The sequence below is a fragment of the Pleurodeles waltl genome, chromosome 12 (assembly GCF_031143425.1).
Source record: "Pleurodeles waltl isolate 20211129_DDA chromosome 12, aPleWal1.hap1.20221129, whole genome shotgun sequence".
In the NCBI taxonomy this organism is placed as follows: domain Eukaryota; kingdom Metazoa; phylum Chordata; class Amphibia; order Caudata; family Salamandridae; genus Pleurodeles; species Pleurodeles waltl.
In genome coordinates, this window is record NC_090451.1 from 246,729,991 (window position 1) to 246,748,068 (window position 18,078).

Sequence of the window (18,078 nt, forward strand, 5' to 3'; positions counted from 1 at the left end):
TCCAGTATCTGCGGCAAGACCTGTGTGACTGTATTCCACAGAGAGCGAGTAGAACAGGCCAAAAAGCATGCAGTGTTCACTGACCACAGCGCCAGACTGGAGGAAGAAAACATCCTCTTCCCAAATTGGTCCAGTCTTTTTGATTCCCTATCCGGAGGTGCGGATGGGAATGCGGCAGAGGATGAGAATGCCTGGATAGCAAGGCTCTCAGGTGTGGGGTGTTGGGACAGGAATTTAGGGGTGGGCTGATGGCGGCGTGCGATTGTCCTGTTCACAGAAGCCCCTGTGTTGGGTCTGGACCAAGAACCCAAAAAGACATCGGTGGGGGCTTCATTGAATGGAAGAAGAGGCTCAGAGGTGGAAGCCCCTGGTTGAAGCACCTCTGTCAGGAGATTAAACCTGACCTGAACAGTAGGCAGTGAAAGGCTGAACACCTCAGCCACTCTACTGACCACTATGGAATAAATAGCTCCCTCTGCCATAGCCATGGTAGGAGGAGACAGCGTGGCAGCATTTGGAGAGGTATCCAGACCACTGGCCTCGCCCACCTCCTGTGCCCAGTCCATGTTATGATCATCCTGGTATTCATAAGGGTCCAGGGACCACTCCAATCCTTCCCCGTATTCATACCCATAAGAATAAGGGTGAGAATCCAACCTGGGGTGAATAGACCCTATCAAAAGGAGGAGGTGGTGTAAGCTGACGCCATTCTGACTCAGAGTTGTCAGGGATCAGGATTGGGTCGACGTCGATAGTGGGCACCACCGACATCGGGAGAGTTGACAGTCGAACTGGTGCCGGGGAAGGTCTCGATGGTATGACTGGCAGTGGTACAGATCCGGAGGGGACCTCGGTGGCCCGAGCTGCCAGCGCGGAACCCGAAGACCCTCCAACCGAACCCCCGGGCCGAATGTGCCATAGCGGGGTCGGACTGCCCAAAAATTAAGCCCATGGCCTCATAGAATTATCTTAATTGGGCAGGGGTCACTCCGTCTCCCGGAAACTCTAGGAGGCTCGGAGCAGACCCAAAAGTAGGCTTTGAGGACAGAGGCCTAGAGCGTCAACGTTTGTCACTCGTCGGATCAGCCGAGCAACGGGGTGAAGTTGAAGGATGACGAGATTTCTTCAACTTCTTTTTCTTACCTTGACCCAAAGACTTAAAGGACGACAAGTGGTGGTGGCTCTGCGAACGGTCTTGAGATCTTCCTCTTGAGCGAGATCGGGAGCGATGCGGAGTCGAGCGCCGGGCCGCCATAAGCTTGAGGGACTGCTCCCTCAAGGTCTTCAGGTGCATGGCCCGGCACTCAGAGCACAACTTCGGGTCGTGGTCACGCTCCAAGCACCACAAATAGAACCGATGCTGTGACAGTCCTCACAAGGTTTGAATCCGGTCTTCGGGGACATCTCGACACACCAAAACTTCACAACAAAGGTCAAAGAACTCAAAAAATGACTAGGGTAGCTCTCTCCGGATCAGCCCGTGGCAGGGAAAGAAAAGAACTGACGTCATTGCGCTGAGGCAGTGTCTATGTAATACTCCCGATTTCATCACAGTGACTACAAAGCCAACGACGCCCGTGGAGACAACCGACGCCACCTAACCAAACACAAGGATATTGCTCGAAGAAAAATCTCCGGATCCAGTCTGACACCTGGGGGAAATTCTATGGTAAGGAATATGGAATTAGAAGTCTCTATCAGATACCATGTCCATGATCAAGTATGGGAGGAAAACACCACGCGAATGCTGGTTGTTTGGGGCCTAAGGATTCCAGTTCTAGGAGTACTGGTGAGTGGTCTGAGTAAGTACGCAGTGAGTGTTCTCAGCGTTTTACATGTTGCATAAGAGTCCGAGACAGCAACCAGAAGCCTAATGGGGTATGGATGTCATGTAGGTGTGGAGTAGTGCACGTACCCTGTACCCTTGGGAACAGATGGTGCCAGACATCTAGCAAGAGGGCTGACTCTGGATCTCATCAAGGGTACAAGCTGCAGCCGAGGGCCGTTTAGGCCCACATCTGGAATGAACCCAGTCAGGCACTGTACGCAATTGAAGTTGCGGCCCCAGGTCCGATTCAGGCCACCCAATTAAGTCAACCAGGCATGCAGTGCATGATAGAATTGTGGGTCATTCTAATTAAGGCCATACACCCCTACTAATAGCACCACCAGATTCTATTTGAAGCAGCGCGTCACCACATACCTGCTACCAGGATCCACACACATCTCCTGACCCTTGGGTCAGGTTCCCCATAACGTACTGCACAAAGGTTCTCCTCCCTCATGCGCCTCAGACACTTTCCAGGGACAGCCAGCCACCCCCAGGCCCCAATGGAGTTAGGCATATAGGCAGTATTCCCCTGGCGATCCTGTGGGGCATCCTGATGAGCATGACTGGCCCACCGTAAGTCGGGCACCCAGAAGCAAAGTTAGTTTATGGCGGCAGTTTGCAATGGGGGTCGCTGGTTCCTTTCAGAGATGCAACCTGCACTCTCCTCTCAGGGCCCCACACCACCCTGACTGTACAGATGGCACCAGCCAACTGGAGAGAACAGTCCCACAGACTGCTGATAGGCCTCACACATCCCCTGGGGCCAACTGACCCTCTCCTACATCAGGGCTCCTCCTGGTGCAGCACTACACTCCCCAGCCGTGCCAGCCTCACAATAGCTCCAGGCACACACCCAGGTCCGAGCTCTGGAGGCAGAGCAAGCGTCAGGATGCGCTACCAGGCCCCTCCCAACTCCGCCAGGTTGATCGCATTACATCCAGCACTCCTTGATCCCAAACTGTGCGTCTGATCACCAAAACAGGTCCAGGTTCACAGCACCTGTCGCCACTGCAGTCACCGAGGGAAGGCCTCATAGTCCTTAACCAATCCGGGCCACCACCATGCGAGTCAGTCAGGCGCCTTCCTAGCAGCAGACAGGCTGCTCCCTCCACTCACCAGTACAGCCCTGCAGACTGCACCCAGACTTCCAAACAATCTAGGAGCAGAACTGGAGCAGAGATTTTTTTGGGCTATGAAGCAATCGTGGGCAATTTCAGGCAGCTGCAAGACGGCTGTGGTGCACTATCAGGAGTAGTTAGCACCACAATCATGTTGCGGCCAAATGAGCTTTCCTAAACAGTAACAATCTTCGGGGTCCGCAAGCTCTGCCCCCCCACCTCCACCCAAGTAGCAGAAATAGTAACCACAATCTACTTTTGATGCCTGCACCCCCTTGATGGCCCCTTTGGCCAAAAGAGCCTGCACTTCTTGACAGAGCAGGGAGAGGCGGCCCTCCATCAGCTGATTTGAGAATTGTGGCATGGCTGGTGGGATTTCGGTGAACAGAAAGGTGTAACTCCGTTGAACAATTTGGAGTACCCATTGGTCCGATGTTATGGACTTCCAGGGGGAAGGTGGTGCATGACCCTGCTGCTGATCAGCTGCCCGTGATAGTGAGAGGGGAAAGTAAAGGGATTGGCCGGGTGGGGGGTTGTTGTCGTACTAGGCAGACATCTGGCCTTGGGTCCCACAAGGATTGTGGGAACTGTTTTTGCTGCATCGAATGGGCTGTGCAAAAGGCAGAGTGGGGCTGGCACGGGGTTGTGGGGCGTCCGAATGACCAGGCAGTGGCCCTGCTGTCCTTAAAACAGATTCTGCACTCGAGTGCTTTGCTGCAAAAGAGGCAGGTGCCATCAAAGGGCATGTCCTTAAGGGATGTCTGGATATCCCCCGAAAACTCAGCAGATCTCAGCCAGGCGTCGGAGTGCCACTGATGACACAATTGCTCTGCCTGGCAAGTCTTTTGTATCCAGTCCACAGCATGAACTTTGCTGCGTCCCTGCCATCAGCAAGATCCTGGGTCAGGATGGCTTGGGACTCCTCCGAGTCTATGGGCAGTACTTGGGCAACTGAAACCCAAACTGTGTAGGAATATCTTCCTAAGAGGCACATGGTGTTCATTGACCACAATGCAAGGCCGGCAAAAGAGAACATCTTCTTGCCAAAGGTGTCCAGCCTCTTCAGGCAGGTCCCCCCATTGAGTCAAGAAAGCATGATAGTATTGTGTGTCATCATAATTAGGGCCATATACCCCTACTAATAGAGCCAAACGATTCTCCTTGAAGCAGCATGCCAACACATAACTGCTCACTTTGGAAATATAGGCCTGGAACAGCAGGCTCTTCAAGTTGGGGTGCTGGGTGAAGAAAGCAGGATACCCAGGAGAGGGCAGTGGCGGCGGATCATGGCCTTGTGCACTGCAGCCCCTTTACAGAGCTTGGCACATGCCCTGAGCAGGACATCTTGTAATGGATTCATTAAAAGGGAGGAGAGGGTCTGTGGGGGCGACTCCCAGCTGAAGCACCTCTGTCAAGATGTTTGTCTTGACTGCCACTGAGGGCAGCGTAAGGCCCAGGACCTCAGCCACCCCCCTTACCACCATGCTAAAGTAAGCCCATTCCTCCGTAGCCACACTAGGAGAATAGGCTAAACTTGTGTCTGGGGAGGTGTCCAAACCACTGGTATCCACCTGTTCCTCATACCAATTCTCTTCGGGGTCTTTCAAGGGGTTGAGGATAGCCATAAGGATCTTCAGATCCCTCCCAATTGTACTTCCTACAGGGCCTGTTGAAGAAAGTAGGCCCTCACTCTGACTCTGCAGTTTGAGTTCCGGCCGGCGCTGCACTCAATGTCTGGCAACCCCATTCCAGCTCTGTATTGGAGTCAGGTACGATGATGGGGTCGGCGACACCAGGAACAACGTTACTGGGCCCAACTATGGAGAAGGTTGCAGTTTCAAAACCGAAGCCTATCTGGATCCAGGAATAGATCTAATGGGTCCTAATGGTGCTAAGTGCAGACCCACCGGCGGGAAGCCAGTGGAGGCACCTACCGAACCAGTGGGACCTGAAGGCACTCCAGAGGGGTCAGCCAGCCTAAATATGAGGTGCACTTTGTCACTTTTCAGTGTCTTGCAGTTGGGGGATAGTGAACATGTTCATGCAACACTACATTCAACTTTGCATGGTGTTTAGAGGCAGTCTGCCTTCCAGTCTCAGACATGCGACCTGCTTAAAAGCTGTCTGAAGTAGCTAAAGTGCTGCATACTGTGCTTGCAGCCCAACTGCGTTAATGGTACGTCGAAGACACAGTAGTCTTCACCAGTCTCATGCCAGCCATTAATGGTTCAACTGGGTTCCTTCTTTGGAGGTGAATGTTTACTACTGTTGCATCTAACCTCTTCAGGCGGGCAATCTATGTATGAGATCGCCAGGATTCAGGCATTTTAATGGAATATGTAGCAATGTTCTTTTAAAACTTGCTGCAGTCTTTTGCTGTCAAGTGTTTTATGTATGCTGACAAACTCCAGCTTTCTCTTAGCCTCAAATCTGGGAGTCTTTTCACTACAGTTGATATTAATGCCACTCTCTCAACTATCCGAAGATGGCTTTCCACCAATCAACTTGAACACATTAGCAATTGTTTTAACAACTAAGCATTCTACTTTCTGGAATACGAATCCCTGACCTGGATCCAAGAGAATCCCCCACAACCTCATCAGCAGTTGTTAAAAACCTTTTCTTCTTGTTTCCCTCTCACATGTGCTTTTATCTACAGATCAAAGAGGTAATCTAAGAGTTGCTTCTTTCAATTACACTGTATTAAACATATCATTGCCTTTCTCCATACTAATCTGAGAGTACCAACTGTAACCATGTGCCTTTACTGTAGGTTCAATAGAGGTAATAATTAAGCTAATAATGTATATGTATAATGTAGTCACTATCCTGTCTGCACGTGGTCCGTATATGGCTGCTCACATACTTTGAAACTGGGTGAACCTGAAGATTTGACACCTGCTATAGTTAATCTATACTGATGTTAATTATTGAGAAAAGTCATGTTAAAACATGTTTGTCTATTTCTCATTAGGGACTTTTATTCTACTGACCCATGCTCAATGTGTAACTTACCTTTTAAATGTGAGCCCTCTACCTTTAGATCGCCTATACTTTTTCCATTGAAATTCCACTATGCTGTAATGTAGGGCAGGTGGATTAGATTTGTGTCCTTATTCAGGCAGCTATGTTTGTACTTTCCACATCTCTGAGAGAAGGGCATGACAATCTAAAGTTTGGAAAAGCTTTGAAATCCTGACTTGAAGGTGAACGCTGTGCTGCATATGCTATATAAAATGTACTTAACCTAAAGTTCACAAAAATAATCATACAGAGGTACAAAGTTACAAAGGTTCATCTTGCTATCTGATGAAAAGCAGAAAATGTGAGTACCCGAAGGAGCTCTTGAAAGCAAATAAAAATGACATTTTGTGAATTCTTTGTACGTTAAAATAATATGATATAACTGTAGATTCATTATTATTGATCATTACGATGTTGTGTATGAGCAGCTTGTTGACAGTAAAAAAAAATGTATATATTCACAATACTGAAAGCTAAAAAGAAAACAAACATTTAATCCTAAAATACAGATGTGCTTAAATACCATTTGACTTATGAGTCTAGGAGTACACCAGGAGTTTGAGGAATATAACTACGCAAGGTAAACAATGAAAGATGGCTGCAGTACCTACCTCATGTGCATAGTCCATAGGTGTGCGCTGTTGTTTGTTCCAGACGTGGACCAAGGCTCCATAGCGAAGCAGAACCTCCACCAAAACCTCGTGGTTCCCTTTTACTGCCTCGTGCAATGCAGTATTTCCCCGGTTATTTGGAATGTTAGCTGAAGCACCATTCTAGAATGAATCCAGTGAAAAATCAAGTTAAAATTATATTCTGTGGACGAGCTAAGCAAACATTCACATCTCATTTAATGAAACAAACAGAAATAAATAAGCAGTTATTTTGTTTCTACAATTTCTTGACATTATTTGGAAAAGGACATGCAGTATCACTATGGGCAAACTACTACTGCTATGTAGACACCAGACACTGACACACATATTGCCAGTGATTGACTAATGCCTGAAATGTTTTTAATCTACAATCCCAATATGGTTATCTAATCCTTTATCTACTCATCAATAAAAAAAGAGTGCCAGATTAGAAGACTGCAAAAAATATAAACTCTGGAGCAGAAAACATGGACATCAACAAACATCATGGCCTCAATTGAGAATAGTGTGAGATTCCCATCTGCTGGAATTACTGATACATGCCAGAATGTCCCCACATAATCCTTGCAATTAGGAATTAAACTGCTCGGAATAAGTTTAAAAGTTGTGCGGACTTGCAATTACAAGGAGGAATTCCACATAGGGGTGGTGGATTATGGTGGGGTGGGCTTAAGGGGTAGGAGGTGGTACTTGAGAAAATGGAAACCTGTTGTGTGTTGGGTGCCCTGGCTGAAAAAACAAACCAGAACTGCAGGCGTTGCCCTCAATTATTTTATTGGGCACAATTTCCATACAGTAAAATGGAGTCTGGTGTAAGCACACCTAGAAAATCCATGGGTTAATACATCACAACCCTTATAATGGAGCTGAGTGGAATTCCAATAGGCAATTCCAATATATAGAACTTACAATTGCAGCCTATGGAAGAACTTGACTACAAAGTGACAAACAACAACAGTGGACGTGACACAAAAGGAAAGGGGGAAATCGGTGAATTGAGCAGCTGGACAATAACAGAGGGTGCTGAAGAAAATAGGGCATCCAAGGGAAAGAAAGTATAGTCAGGACATAAGGAAGTGGGAAACAATGCAAAGATGGAAGGGGCATTAGTTCATTGGGGAAAACGTGCAAAGATTAAATACAAGAGGTGACAAAATAGGAGATCAAGGAAATGGAAAAATGAGAAAAAGGGTGCTCAAGAGACAGCACTGTAGGACGAAAAAACATCAATGGATAAGGAAAAGGAGAGAACTGCAGGACCGGGTGCAGTAGTAAAAATAAAGGCACGAGGAGACACATAGTAAATGAGAGCAGTGAAACTGGTAAAGCAAAAAAAAACTGTATAAGCAGACATTAAATGGGAGACTTAAGTGTATCAAAAATCTGTAATACATTCACACTTTTCCTGCAGCACAGAAACACCCGTACAAGTACGAGTTCTACTGTGGCTGCTTCATCGGTTATAGAGAGTGCTTTAGATTTGTTCTGAATTGTACAAATGGCTTTGAAGGCTATACAAATTACATCTTGGAACTCTAGATTTAGCAGTGGTTCTGTCGCTGTGTCTTTTTTTAAATGTCTGTTTTTATTGAAAGGTATACAATACATGGACTGAACATCGTGGATGAGGCTATCACAACATATAGTAGCAGGAACAGAGCCATTAAGCAATGAGCTTTGAGTTCTAATTATACTACTATAAAAATTAAAGCTGCAGACTGATGGCAGAGTAAGAAAGTCTTTAGTTACATGGAGTAGCAGGCCATGTAGAACTGTTAACTCTGACTTAGCAGCACCACATTATCTTATTACTCATTCCTGCAATGAGATGATGCATTAATGAAGGGTATTAGGGTATTTTGTACCAGGAGGTAGGAATTATTTATCCTGGGCGGAAGATGGGGAAAGTTAAAAAAAAAAAGGAGCCGTTGTCCAAGAGAGGGGAGTCAAAGGTGAAAGTGTTGCACAGACTCAGTTAATTGGTCAGGATTATTTACCCCTCTCACAGTGTGGTTCAGTATAGTTCTTGGAAGAGCTAGTTATCCTAGTAGGTATGGCTTTCTTATTGGATTGCACCCAAGGAGGTTTGTTTTTCTATAAGAACACATCAAAAGTAGCTCATAATTTCCTTGATAAGAGTAGGGAGTGTGACTATGAATAGAATGCATGATCTGTGCTTCAAATGAAGTATAGCAAAGACCCACCCATGAAGGAGAAGTTCATTGAGTTTTTCCATTCTGTTAGGATCAGTTTAGTGCCCATGTCATGGAGAACCTCAATCAAGAGGAGAACTGGTTGTTTGAGGTGAAGAGTAAATTTGCATGCAAAGATACCTAGGGGCACTATTGAGAGAACTGGATATTTAATATTTGCATGAAATCATGTATTTTCGGGCAGACTGCACTGAGATAGCTGCAGTAAAACTGCATGTGTTGTTGGTCACCCGTTTCCACCTTGCAGTTCCAGCATAGCCTGGAATTGAGGAGGCCTACTTTGTGTAGCTTGTCTGGGGTCCACAATATGTTATGCGATGGCCATAGTCTTGTTTGAGCTGGGGAGGTGAGAGTTTTTGGAAATAACCTTGTGTAAGGATGACCAGAATTCAGATAAATAATTATTGGAAGCATACACGTGGATAATATAAAATTCAGTGTTATAGTTTTTGCTGTTAAAATTAACTATCATTAAGGTATAATGTTCTGACAAAATAATTGCAATGTTTGATTTTTTTGGGGGAGAGAAGAGTTATGACACAGTTCTTTTTGTTTGCTGGAGAAATGAAGTAATATTCTATCCAACTATATTTGAATTGCAAGACTTCTCTGGGACCAACTCAGGCTTCTTGTAGAAGGATTCTAACCCTATAAGTTAGTTCATATTAGGAACATTATTTTATCTTCTTTCTCTTCACATTGTAATTAAGGCCCTTTGTGTTCAGGGAACGAAGTTATAATATCTGGTTATTTATCTATGTTAGCAAATATTTACTCTACAGTATCGCATAGGTTGGCAGCAGCTTTTATAACCCTAATTGGCATACAGTGGGTGCTGGGAATTGTATCTTTACTAGGTTGGAATCTGTGGTGAGTGAGCTTGCCTGGCTTGCGATAAAGTTGTGTAACTCTGTGAAGGTTCCGTAGCATAGCTAAGACATAAGAAGGGGGGTAGTATTTCCTTTTGAGAATCAGCAGATTGTTGGGCCTTCCGATGATAACATTCCACAGAAAGAAAAGGAAAGAGGAAGTAGAAGGGAGTTGAGAGACAGAAGAGATGGAATAGTAAAAAAAACTCAAACAAGCTCACCATAACCCTCCCTGTGAAAGCACCAATCCCCCTGCATGCCAGCTAGATTGTAGAAAACCATGAGCATCGGACCAGGAGAGCTGTCTTCAAAGTAGATTTAGAAAGAACAGCCTTACCAAAAATACAACTTCTGTCATCAACAGCAAACAGATTCATATACAAGTGTGACTAAGGATTATGTGATTCTATAGAATGCTTATTGTTATGATTGCATAACTTGCAGCATTATATGCATTAACTATTAAGCTTCCCAGAAAGCGAGCATTAGAGGCTGTTTGATAATGCCCGATAAGAACAGACATCACATACGAGTTGAAAAATATAATCTAGATGCTATTGGTTAGAGGTTACATATTTCTTGCCAATCCTTCCCTTAAAGAACAGCTTGGAAGCAGGTTCCCCAGGTGAATGAGTATATCGGATAGCTTTCCAGTAGATTTGTGTTATCAAACATACAAAAATGTTGAATAATTACGTAAGACCACAGATACCATTTAGAAGATATATTGAACAATTTAGTGAGAGAGATATTTTGTGAGTAGTATGCAACATACATGGATCCATATAATCGTTCACACCACATGCATTACAACAGCATCATTTAATGTTACATCCACTGACTTTCCGGTGCGTATGTAATAATGAGACTTTGGTTTGAAGCAACAGAGAAGTTAACAGAACACTTCAGGCTTAATCAACACAACTTGCTTAGAGTCAAGAGTAGACAGTTTAGATGTCATTATCACATTGGGAAGCATTCGATGTGAACTGCTGGAAGCCAAACATTCACTAAAGGTCATGGGTTTACCCCTGAAAGACTATGCCAAATTTGACTTCATTCCATAGAATCTGTTGTGCTTTTTTCATGGGGTTCAAAATTTCCCCTGCTTGTCTGTATTGGAGAGGTCCAAAGATCAGAGATCTTAGTTATTTCCATTCTCTATGTGATTCTGTTGAAAGCCCTCCTGATGGGATTCTGTGTGCTGTCGCAATTTCAAAATATTTTCCTAATGATATTACCAGAATTTTAGATACTGATATTTCCAAGAACTCAGTGCTGGAGATGGCCTCATTTTCTGGGCCTCCTGAAAGCCCAAGTTTCCTAAGGTCTCCCATGGGGTTGACAGCCTCTAGCTTAGTAGAATAAGTTAATAACCTTCGGTAATGCCTTATCTGTTAGGACTATATCTAGCTGCAGATTTCTTACCTTAGAATTATCCCAGGCGTAAGACTGGATAAGGAAGATTTTTTCATAAGAGTTATCCCTGTGCGCTGGTAGGTGGCGTTGTTTGATTACGCATGTGTCGTCTGCATCATCCGCACCTCAAGTGATGTCTGTGGCACCTACTTAAGCGCCACCCAGGCTCGCTGACATCATTTTCCTTTCACGACTTTCTACAACAGAAGCACAGAGCAATGAAGCCACTGACCCCTGGTGTGAATAACAAGGGCCCTAAAAGATTGCTAGATTGCAGAGCGGGTAGGATGGGTGGGTCAGTAAGGAATCTGCAGCTAGATGTAGTCTCTACCAGATAAGGCATTACCGTAGGTAAGTAACTTTTTCATCTGATAGTGACTTCTAGGTGCAGATTCCTTATAAATGATCATAACAGCGGACCTGACTGTCCAGGCAGTAATGTTTGGTAAACGTTTGCAGGAAAGCCCATTTTGTTGCCTAACAGATATCTAGGACTGGGACTCTGCGTGCTAACGCAGTGGTCGAGCCTTGGCTCTGGAAGAATCAGCGTGCAAGCCCTCACGGGGTTGCTTCTTGGCCAATGTGTAGCAGATTTTAATGCTCAGCGTGACCCATCTGGAGATGGTCCTTTTTTGTACAGCATGATCTTTTGTTAGCTCTGACATACCCCACGAAGAGCTGATTGTCCACCTGGACCTCGTGTGTGTGGTCAAGGTACAACGACAATGCTCGCTTGGGGTCCACATAATGGAGATGCTACACACCCTTAGAAGGGTGAGGTTGAGCATAGAAAGTAGGTAATGTGCTGGACTGACTTACATGAAAAGGCATGGCCACCTTTGGAATAAATGAGCCCTCATGCGGGGCACCGCTTTGTCAGGATGGATGGATTAATAGGGCAGCTTAGACGAGGAAGTCAGGAGCTCACTAACCCATCGGTCAGATGTTATAGCCACGAGAAAAGACGTTTTGATGGTGCGCAATCACAGGGGACAATTATGAAGTGGCACAAAATGAGTGCAAATTAAAAATGTAAGAACCAGATTTAAGTCCCACTGAGGCATGACAAAAGGAGAATGGGGAAAAACATGAACCAAACCTTTTAAGAAACTATGTACAATAGGAGATATGAAGAGAGAGGGTCTATCAGGTAATCTGAGGAATGCAGAGATAGCAGAAAGATAGCCCTTGAGAGTGCCCAGAGCAGAGCCCTGCTGGGCAAGGGACAAAATAAGAACCACCTGAGAAAGAGGGGGCAACGGGGGTGAGATGTGAACATTTCTGTCGGAAACCTAATGCACAAATCTTTTCCACCGGCAAGTGTATACCATCACAGACTTCCGGAGGAAAGTCAAAGTCTGTAACTGCTGCCGCTCAATCTCCATGCAAGAAGGCGGAGACTGGACAGGTTTGGGTGGAGAACTCACCCCTGCTGCTGTGACAGAAGATCCTCCAGAAGTGGCAGCCTGATTGTAGGATCAATGGCTATGCTCAGTAGCTCGGGATACCAGACTCTCTGTGCCCAGACTGGAGTAACCAAAATAACTTGGGCCCGGTGGTTCTTGATCTTCTTGAAAACCTTGGACAGAAGTGGTATGGGCGCAAAGGCGTACAGGAGGCCTGAGTTCCACTCGAGCTGAAAAGCATCTCCGAGCAAGAGCCGCCTTGGAAACTCCAGCACGCAAAAATGCTGACACTACACGTTCTGGGCAGCTGCAAATAGATCTAACCAAGGCTAGTCCCGCTGCTGAAAGTGACCTTGCACCACTTCCGGATGGAGAAGCTATTTGTGATCCGCTAGGCATTTTCAATTGAGTTTATCCCTCCTGGTGTTCAGAACCTGCTAGGTACTGAACCACCATGGATATCCCCTGGTGTCCCAGCCATGTCCAGAGTGCCTCTTGACAAAGGGTCACAGGCCAATCCCACCCTGTTTGTTGCAGTACCACATGGCAGTGGTGTTGTCTGTGCACACATGCACTAGCCCTAGCCTTCCCTTGATGGAGGGTTGTAGGAAGATGCCACTGTTGGCATGGTTACCCCCTAACATTTTGCCTTTTGTTGATGCCAGCTTTGAAAGTGTGCTGGGACCCTGCTAACCAGGCCCCAGCACCAGTGTTCTTTCCCTAAAACTGCACCTTTGTATCCACAATTGGCACAGCCCTGGCACACAGATAAGTCCCTTCTAAATTGTACCCCTGCTACCAAGGGCCCTGTGGCCATGTAAGGTCTCTAAGGGCTGCAGCATGTATTATGCCACCCTGGGTAGCCCTCACTCAGCACATGCACACTGCCTCACAGCTTGTGTGTGCTGGTGGGGAAAAAAAGACTAAGTCAACATGGTAATCTCCTCATGGGTGCCATGCCCACAACCCACTGCCTGTGGCATAGGTAAGTCACCCCTCTAGCAGGCCTTACAGCCCTAAGGCAGGGTGCACTATAGCACAGGTGAGGGTACAGCTGCATAAGCACTATGCCCCTACAGTGTCTAAGCCAATTCTTGAACATTGTAAGTGCAGGGTAGCCATAAAGAGTATATGGTCTGGGAGTTGGTCAAACACGATCTCCACAGTTCCATAATGGCTACACTGAATACTGGGAAGTTTGGTATCAAACTTCCCAGCACAATAAATCCACACTGATGCCAGTGTGATATTTATTGAGAAATGCACTCAGAGGGCATCTTAGAGATGCCCTCTACATGCCAGCCCAACTGCTAGTGTGACGGGTTTCTGCCAGCCTGCCACTTCCGGACTAGTTTCTAGTCACATGGGGTGAGTGCCCTTGTGCACTCTGTGACCAGGAACAAAGCCTGCCCTGGGTGGAGGTGCTTCACAACTCCCCCTGCAGGAATTGAAACACCTGGCTGTGAGCCTCAAAGGCTCTGGCCTGGTGTTACAATGCCCCAGGGCACTCCAGCTAGTGGAGATGCCCACCCCCAGACTGAGACACCACTTTTGGCAGCAAGTCTGGAGGAAATAATGAGAAAAACAAGGAGGAGTCACCATGGGTCTTTCTTCACTGCTACACAAAGTACAAGGGAATACAGATTTCGAGAAGCTCGGTTGGAGTACTTGATTTTTCTGAGTTTTTTGTGACAATCACTGAGGACCTTAGTGCTAATATGTAGTTTCTGAAGTGCTGACGCAACTCTGCACTTGAGTTTATTGGGGCTTCAAAAAGCAGCTGTACCTGTAGAGCCTCAGTCTTACATGTCTTTGTTTCATTCATTACTTTATGCAAAATGTCATCCACTTTCAGCCCAATAAATGTTTCTCAACAAAGGCATGCTAAGCGTTTGAGTGCTCTATATTTATTGTTCAAATTTCTTTATTATGAGTTTTCAGAGTAGGCACCATGGTCCATGCCTGGGGTGAAATCCGGGTTCCCCACGATAGGTGTCAGGGGGGAGGGAAAGGAGGTTAAGTTGCTTGATCGGTCCATTTGTTCCCATACCCTCATGGTAGCTCTGGTGACTGGGCATAAGTACAGGCCTCAGGGCCCATGGCGGCACAGCAGGAATGAGATCTTCCATTCTATGATGATCTGTGGGAAGTAGGCGGGTCTCCTGCAGGAGGCATAAGTTGGCTCTCGTGTGTTCCAGATACGAAAGGATCGCTCTGTGCTTGATTGGATTATTCAACCCCTTGACATTTAGCGTGACTATTTTAACAGTCGTGTGGGCAGTATGAGTGGAGTATCATCAGCCAGTGAGTCCCTATGAGAGTCCCTCTGTCTCCTCCCTCAAGTAAGTGAGTCTCAGTATGGATATGGGTCCTCATCCACGTGGCTAATTTAACTGCATATGAGTATCGCCGCCCATCCCCCAGTAAACTAAACACATTTTAACAACATAGTCAAACAACCCCGCTAAGGGTGGCCAGGGTGGCCAAGCGTAGTCCTGAGGGTGAACCCAAGTTCCAGGAGCTAGCACCTCAAGTGATACGGTCTTTATTGGACACCCCTCTGCCCCCCTCTCCTGCCCGATGCAGCTACTTGTCTTCCAGGCCCAAGACCCTAACCCCTTGTCATTATCTGCCTTCTTCCTGTCCCCATTGAGGGACTCCAGGACTGCTCTTCTTTCTGATGATATAGTCTCTCAGTCCGGCTTGGTGCTTCCATGTGGTACAGTATGCCAATGAAGGTGTCTCCTGTTCCTGCGTTCTGTCTTGGTTGGGCTTTGATTCCCATCTGAGGACTCCTCCAGTTGCAGAACGTTGTAAGCCTCCTTCAGTGAGCATAGTTGGTGCAATTTACCTTCCCATCGAAAAATTTGTCAGAAGGGATGACCCCAGGAGTAAGGGACTCTTAGCTCTAAGGTGGGAGGTGACTGGAAGAAAGTCTCTCTGTTTCTGAAGGGTAATGGCAGCCAGGTCATGATACAGAAGCAGCTTGTGGCCCCTGAAAGTTCAGGGGATCCTGCTCTCTCGCCATCCAAAGTATGCATTCTTTCAGGGGTAAGATATCTGCTGGTGGTACGTGAGGCAGTCTTGGCAGCCCCACTCTGTGGACTCTGTCTAGGCGAACTTCCCTGTCCGAGGACTCCCCTCGTATCTGGTGGAAGAGTGCCCATAGGTAAGCAAATTTGCCCTCCTCTTCAGCCTGGGTTGGTGCTCCGCGGATGCAGATGTTGTTCCACCTCGACTGGTTCTCCAGGTCCTCCACATGCACCTGGAGTTTGATTTGTTGGTCCTGTAGCCAAATTATTTCTTGTAGTTGCTCGATCTCCTCATCTCTGGCGTTTTCATGCTCTTCCAGAGTGGGCACTTTCTTGCCGACCTCCTCCAGTTCCGGGCTCACCACCTTCAGGTCCTGCGATAGGTTCCTCTTCACCGCCTGTATATCATCTCCAAGCCACGTAAAGAGACACTCCAGGAAGCTCCTTGTGACAGGTGCCCCACTTTACTAGTCTGTCTCCTCCTCTCTTAGCTTTCCTGTCACTGGGTTGTCCGCTTCCACTTCGCCCGCCACCGGCTTGGTCAACATTTCCTTGACAGATCTATCTTTTTTTGGGCCGTGCGGCCGCTATCTCTCTTCATCCCCTTTGGTTGCCCTGTCGGGCTCCTCTCTACTCTCTTCTTCAGGGCGTGCATGCAAGTCGCTTAAAGCCATGAACCCCGGGGCTCAGTAACTCACTCCACCGCCTTGTCGAGCACACAAATCCAGGGTCAGACCAAGCATGCACACCCAGTGCAACCGGGCACCCTCTCAGGTCCGCTGCTCCCCACAGGCCTCACCAGACTCTGCCCAGCTCTCCTCTCCGAAATGGGCGCGAGGACCCCAGCGCCTAACCAGTTGTCGCCGTCAGGTGGGGGAGGCTTCCACTTCCCACTTGGGCACGGGGTCTCCACCAATGAGGGCTCCCCCAAAATGCCCACCTCCCCCCCCCACTGTCCACGTGGGCAGAGAACCTCCAGCCGCCTCCTCTGGGCCCTTGTGTGGCCTGCTATGTTGTAGTGGGTCGGCGTCCCACCCTTCCTCATTTGCCAGGGCCCAGGGCGGGCCTACTCGATCCAGGACAGGGGCCCCTCCTCTGCTGCTGACCCTGGGGCCACTACCTTCACTCACCGAGTGGGCAGACGGGCCCCGTTGCTGTCCAAGCTCGCCACCAAGTCCTGTGGGGCCTCCCAGCTGCTCAGTCGATCCCTGTGCTTCCCTGGATGTACCACTTCTCCACCTGGTTACTCTTGTCCCTCCTCGGGAGTATTCAGCAGGGGACTGACCTGCCCAGACCGCCGCTGTCAATGATTTCACTGTTGTCCCAAGGGTGCCTCCATCTTGCAGCAACCCGGGGCTCTCAGCCCACGCGCTTCTTCCTTCTACGCTGACCGTCTCCTTCTGCGTTCGCCCCTTGTTGCGCTAGATGCGGCCCAGGCACCTCGGGCGCTGAGGTCCTGGACTGGGATACCCCCCCCTTCTCCGCCAGCCCCGGGGGTCTCCGCCCGCTGCTCCCTCTCACCGAGCCGGCAGACGGGCCCACCTCAGTCAGAAACCCGCCTCTTGGTCTCAGCGGGGGCCCTTGAGTGCTCCCTCACCTCACTCTGCTCCTGGCGTCTCACCCCAATGGGCCGGTCACACCGCTCCTCCGCCTGGCTGTGCACGTCCCTCTTTAAGGTCTCCTGGTGGGGAACCAACCCACCCGGACTGCTGCTGCCAATTGCGGCCCTCAGGCTATAAGGGCACTGCCATGTTGTGACGGCCCGGACCTTCAGCCCATGTGTTCCATCCTCCGGGGCCAGATGTCACCTGCTTCACTCTTCCCCCATAACATGTGGGGTGAGTCCAGGGTGTTAGGGGCACAGTGGTGGTGCAAGTTTTCTCCCCCTGGGCCAGCGGTTGAGGGATTGAGAGGCACAATCGTCCGCCCTATCCGTCCGCCATCTTGGCTCCGCCCGCCAGCCCCAGTATATTTAAATGCAGATCATCAGATATCTGTACTATTGTTTTTAACTGTCACATTTCCTTCCAGGTTAAATACATTACAACTCAGTCAGAAATCTTTTTTCAGCACTGAAAAACTATGACCCATATCCAACCTGCCAAGAATGACGAACATCCGGACCCAAATCTTCTAAAATATGATCTCTTAGTGGTAGGACACAAGTACCCTTTGAGTACACCTAAATTATAAGGCAGTTGAAACATACATCTTCTAGTCTGCTGTGACTGCAGAATATTAAATGAACAGTGGCCTTGTGGGGTCCTGTTCCACATCATGGAAGGGGAATAATTACAACTATGCAACTGATTCTAGCTTTCCCTTAAACTCCTGAAGGCAATGAGGGTTTTAACCAATTAGCAGTACATAAGCAGAAGAACATGAATCTAAATTGTGGTCCATTTTGCAAGTATAGATGAACAACCTAAATGTAAGGTCTCATTCACTGTACGATTGCACCTCACTCCTGTGTGTTTAAGATGTACTGCAAAAGACACAATGGCAACATTCAC

The 18,078-nt window shown here is 47.6% G+C and overlaps 1 protein-coding gene across 2 annotated transcripts in view; it reads right to left on the reverse strand.

Moving 5' to 3' along the window:
• Window positions 1-18,078, reverse strand: part of ANKRD27 (ankyrin repeat domain 27) — a 494,829-nt gene that overhangs the window by 53,433 nt on the left and 423,318 nt on the right. For both annotated transcript variants that reach the window (XM_069217700.1, XM_069217699.1), the window contains one exon: window positions 6,585-6,746. In XM_069217700.1, the coding sequence (XP_069073801.1) occupies window positions 6,585-6,746 (162 nt within the window). The remainder of the gene's footprint in view (window positions 1-6,584; window positions 6,747-18,078) is intronic.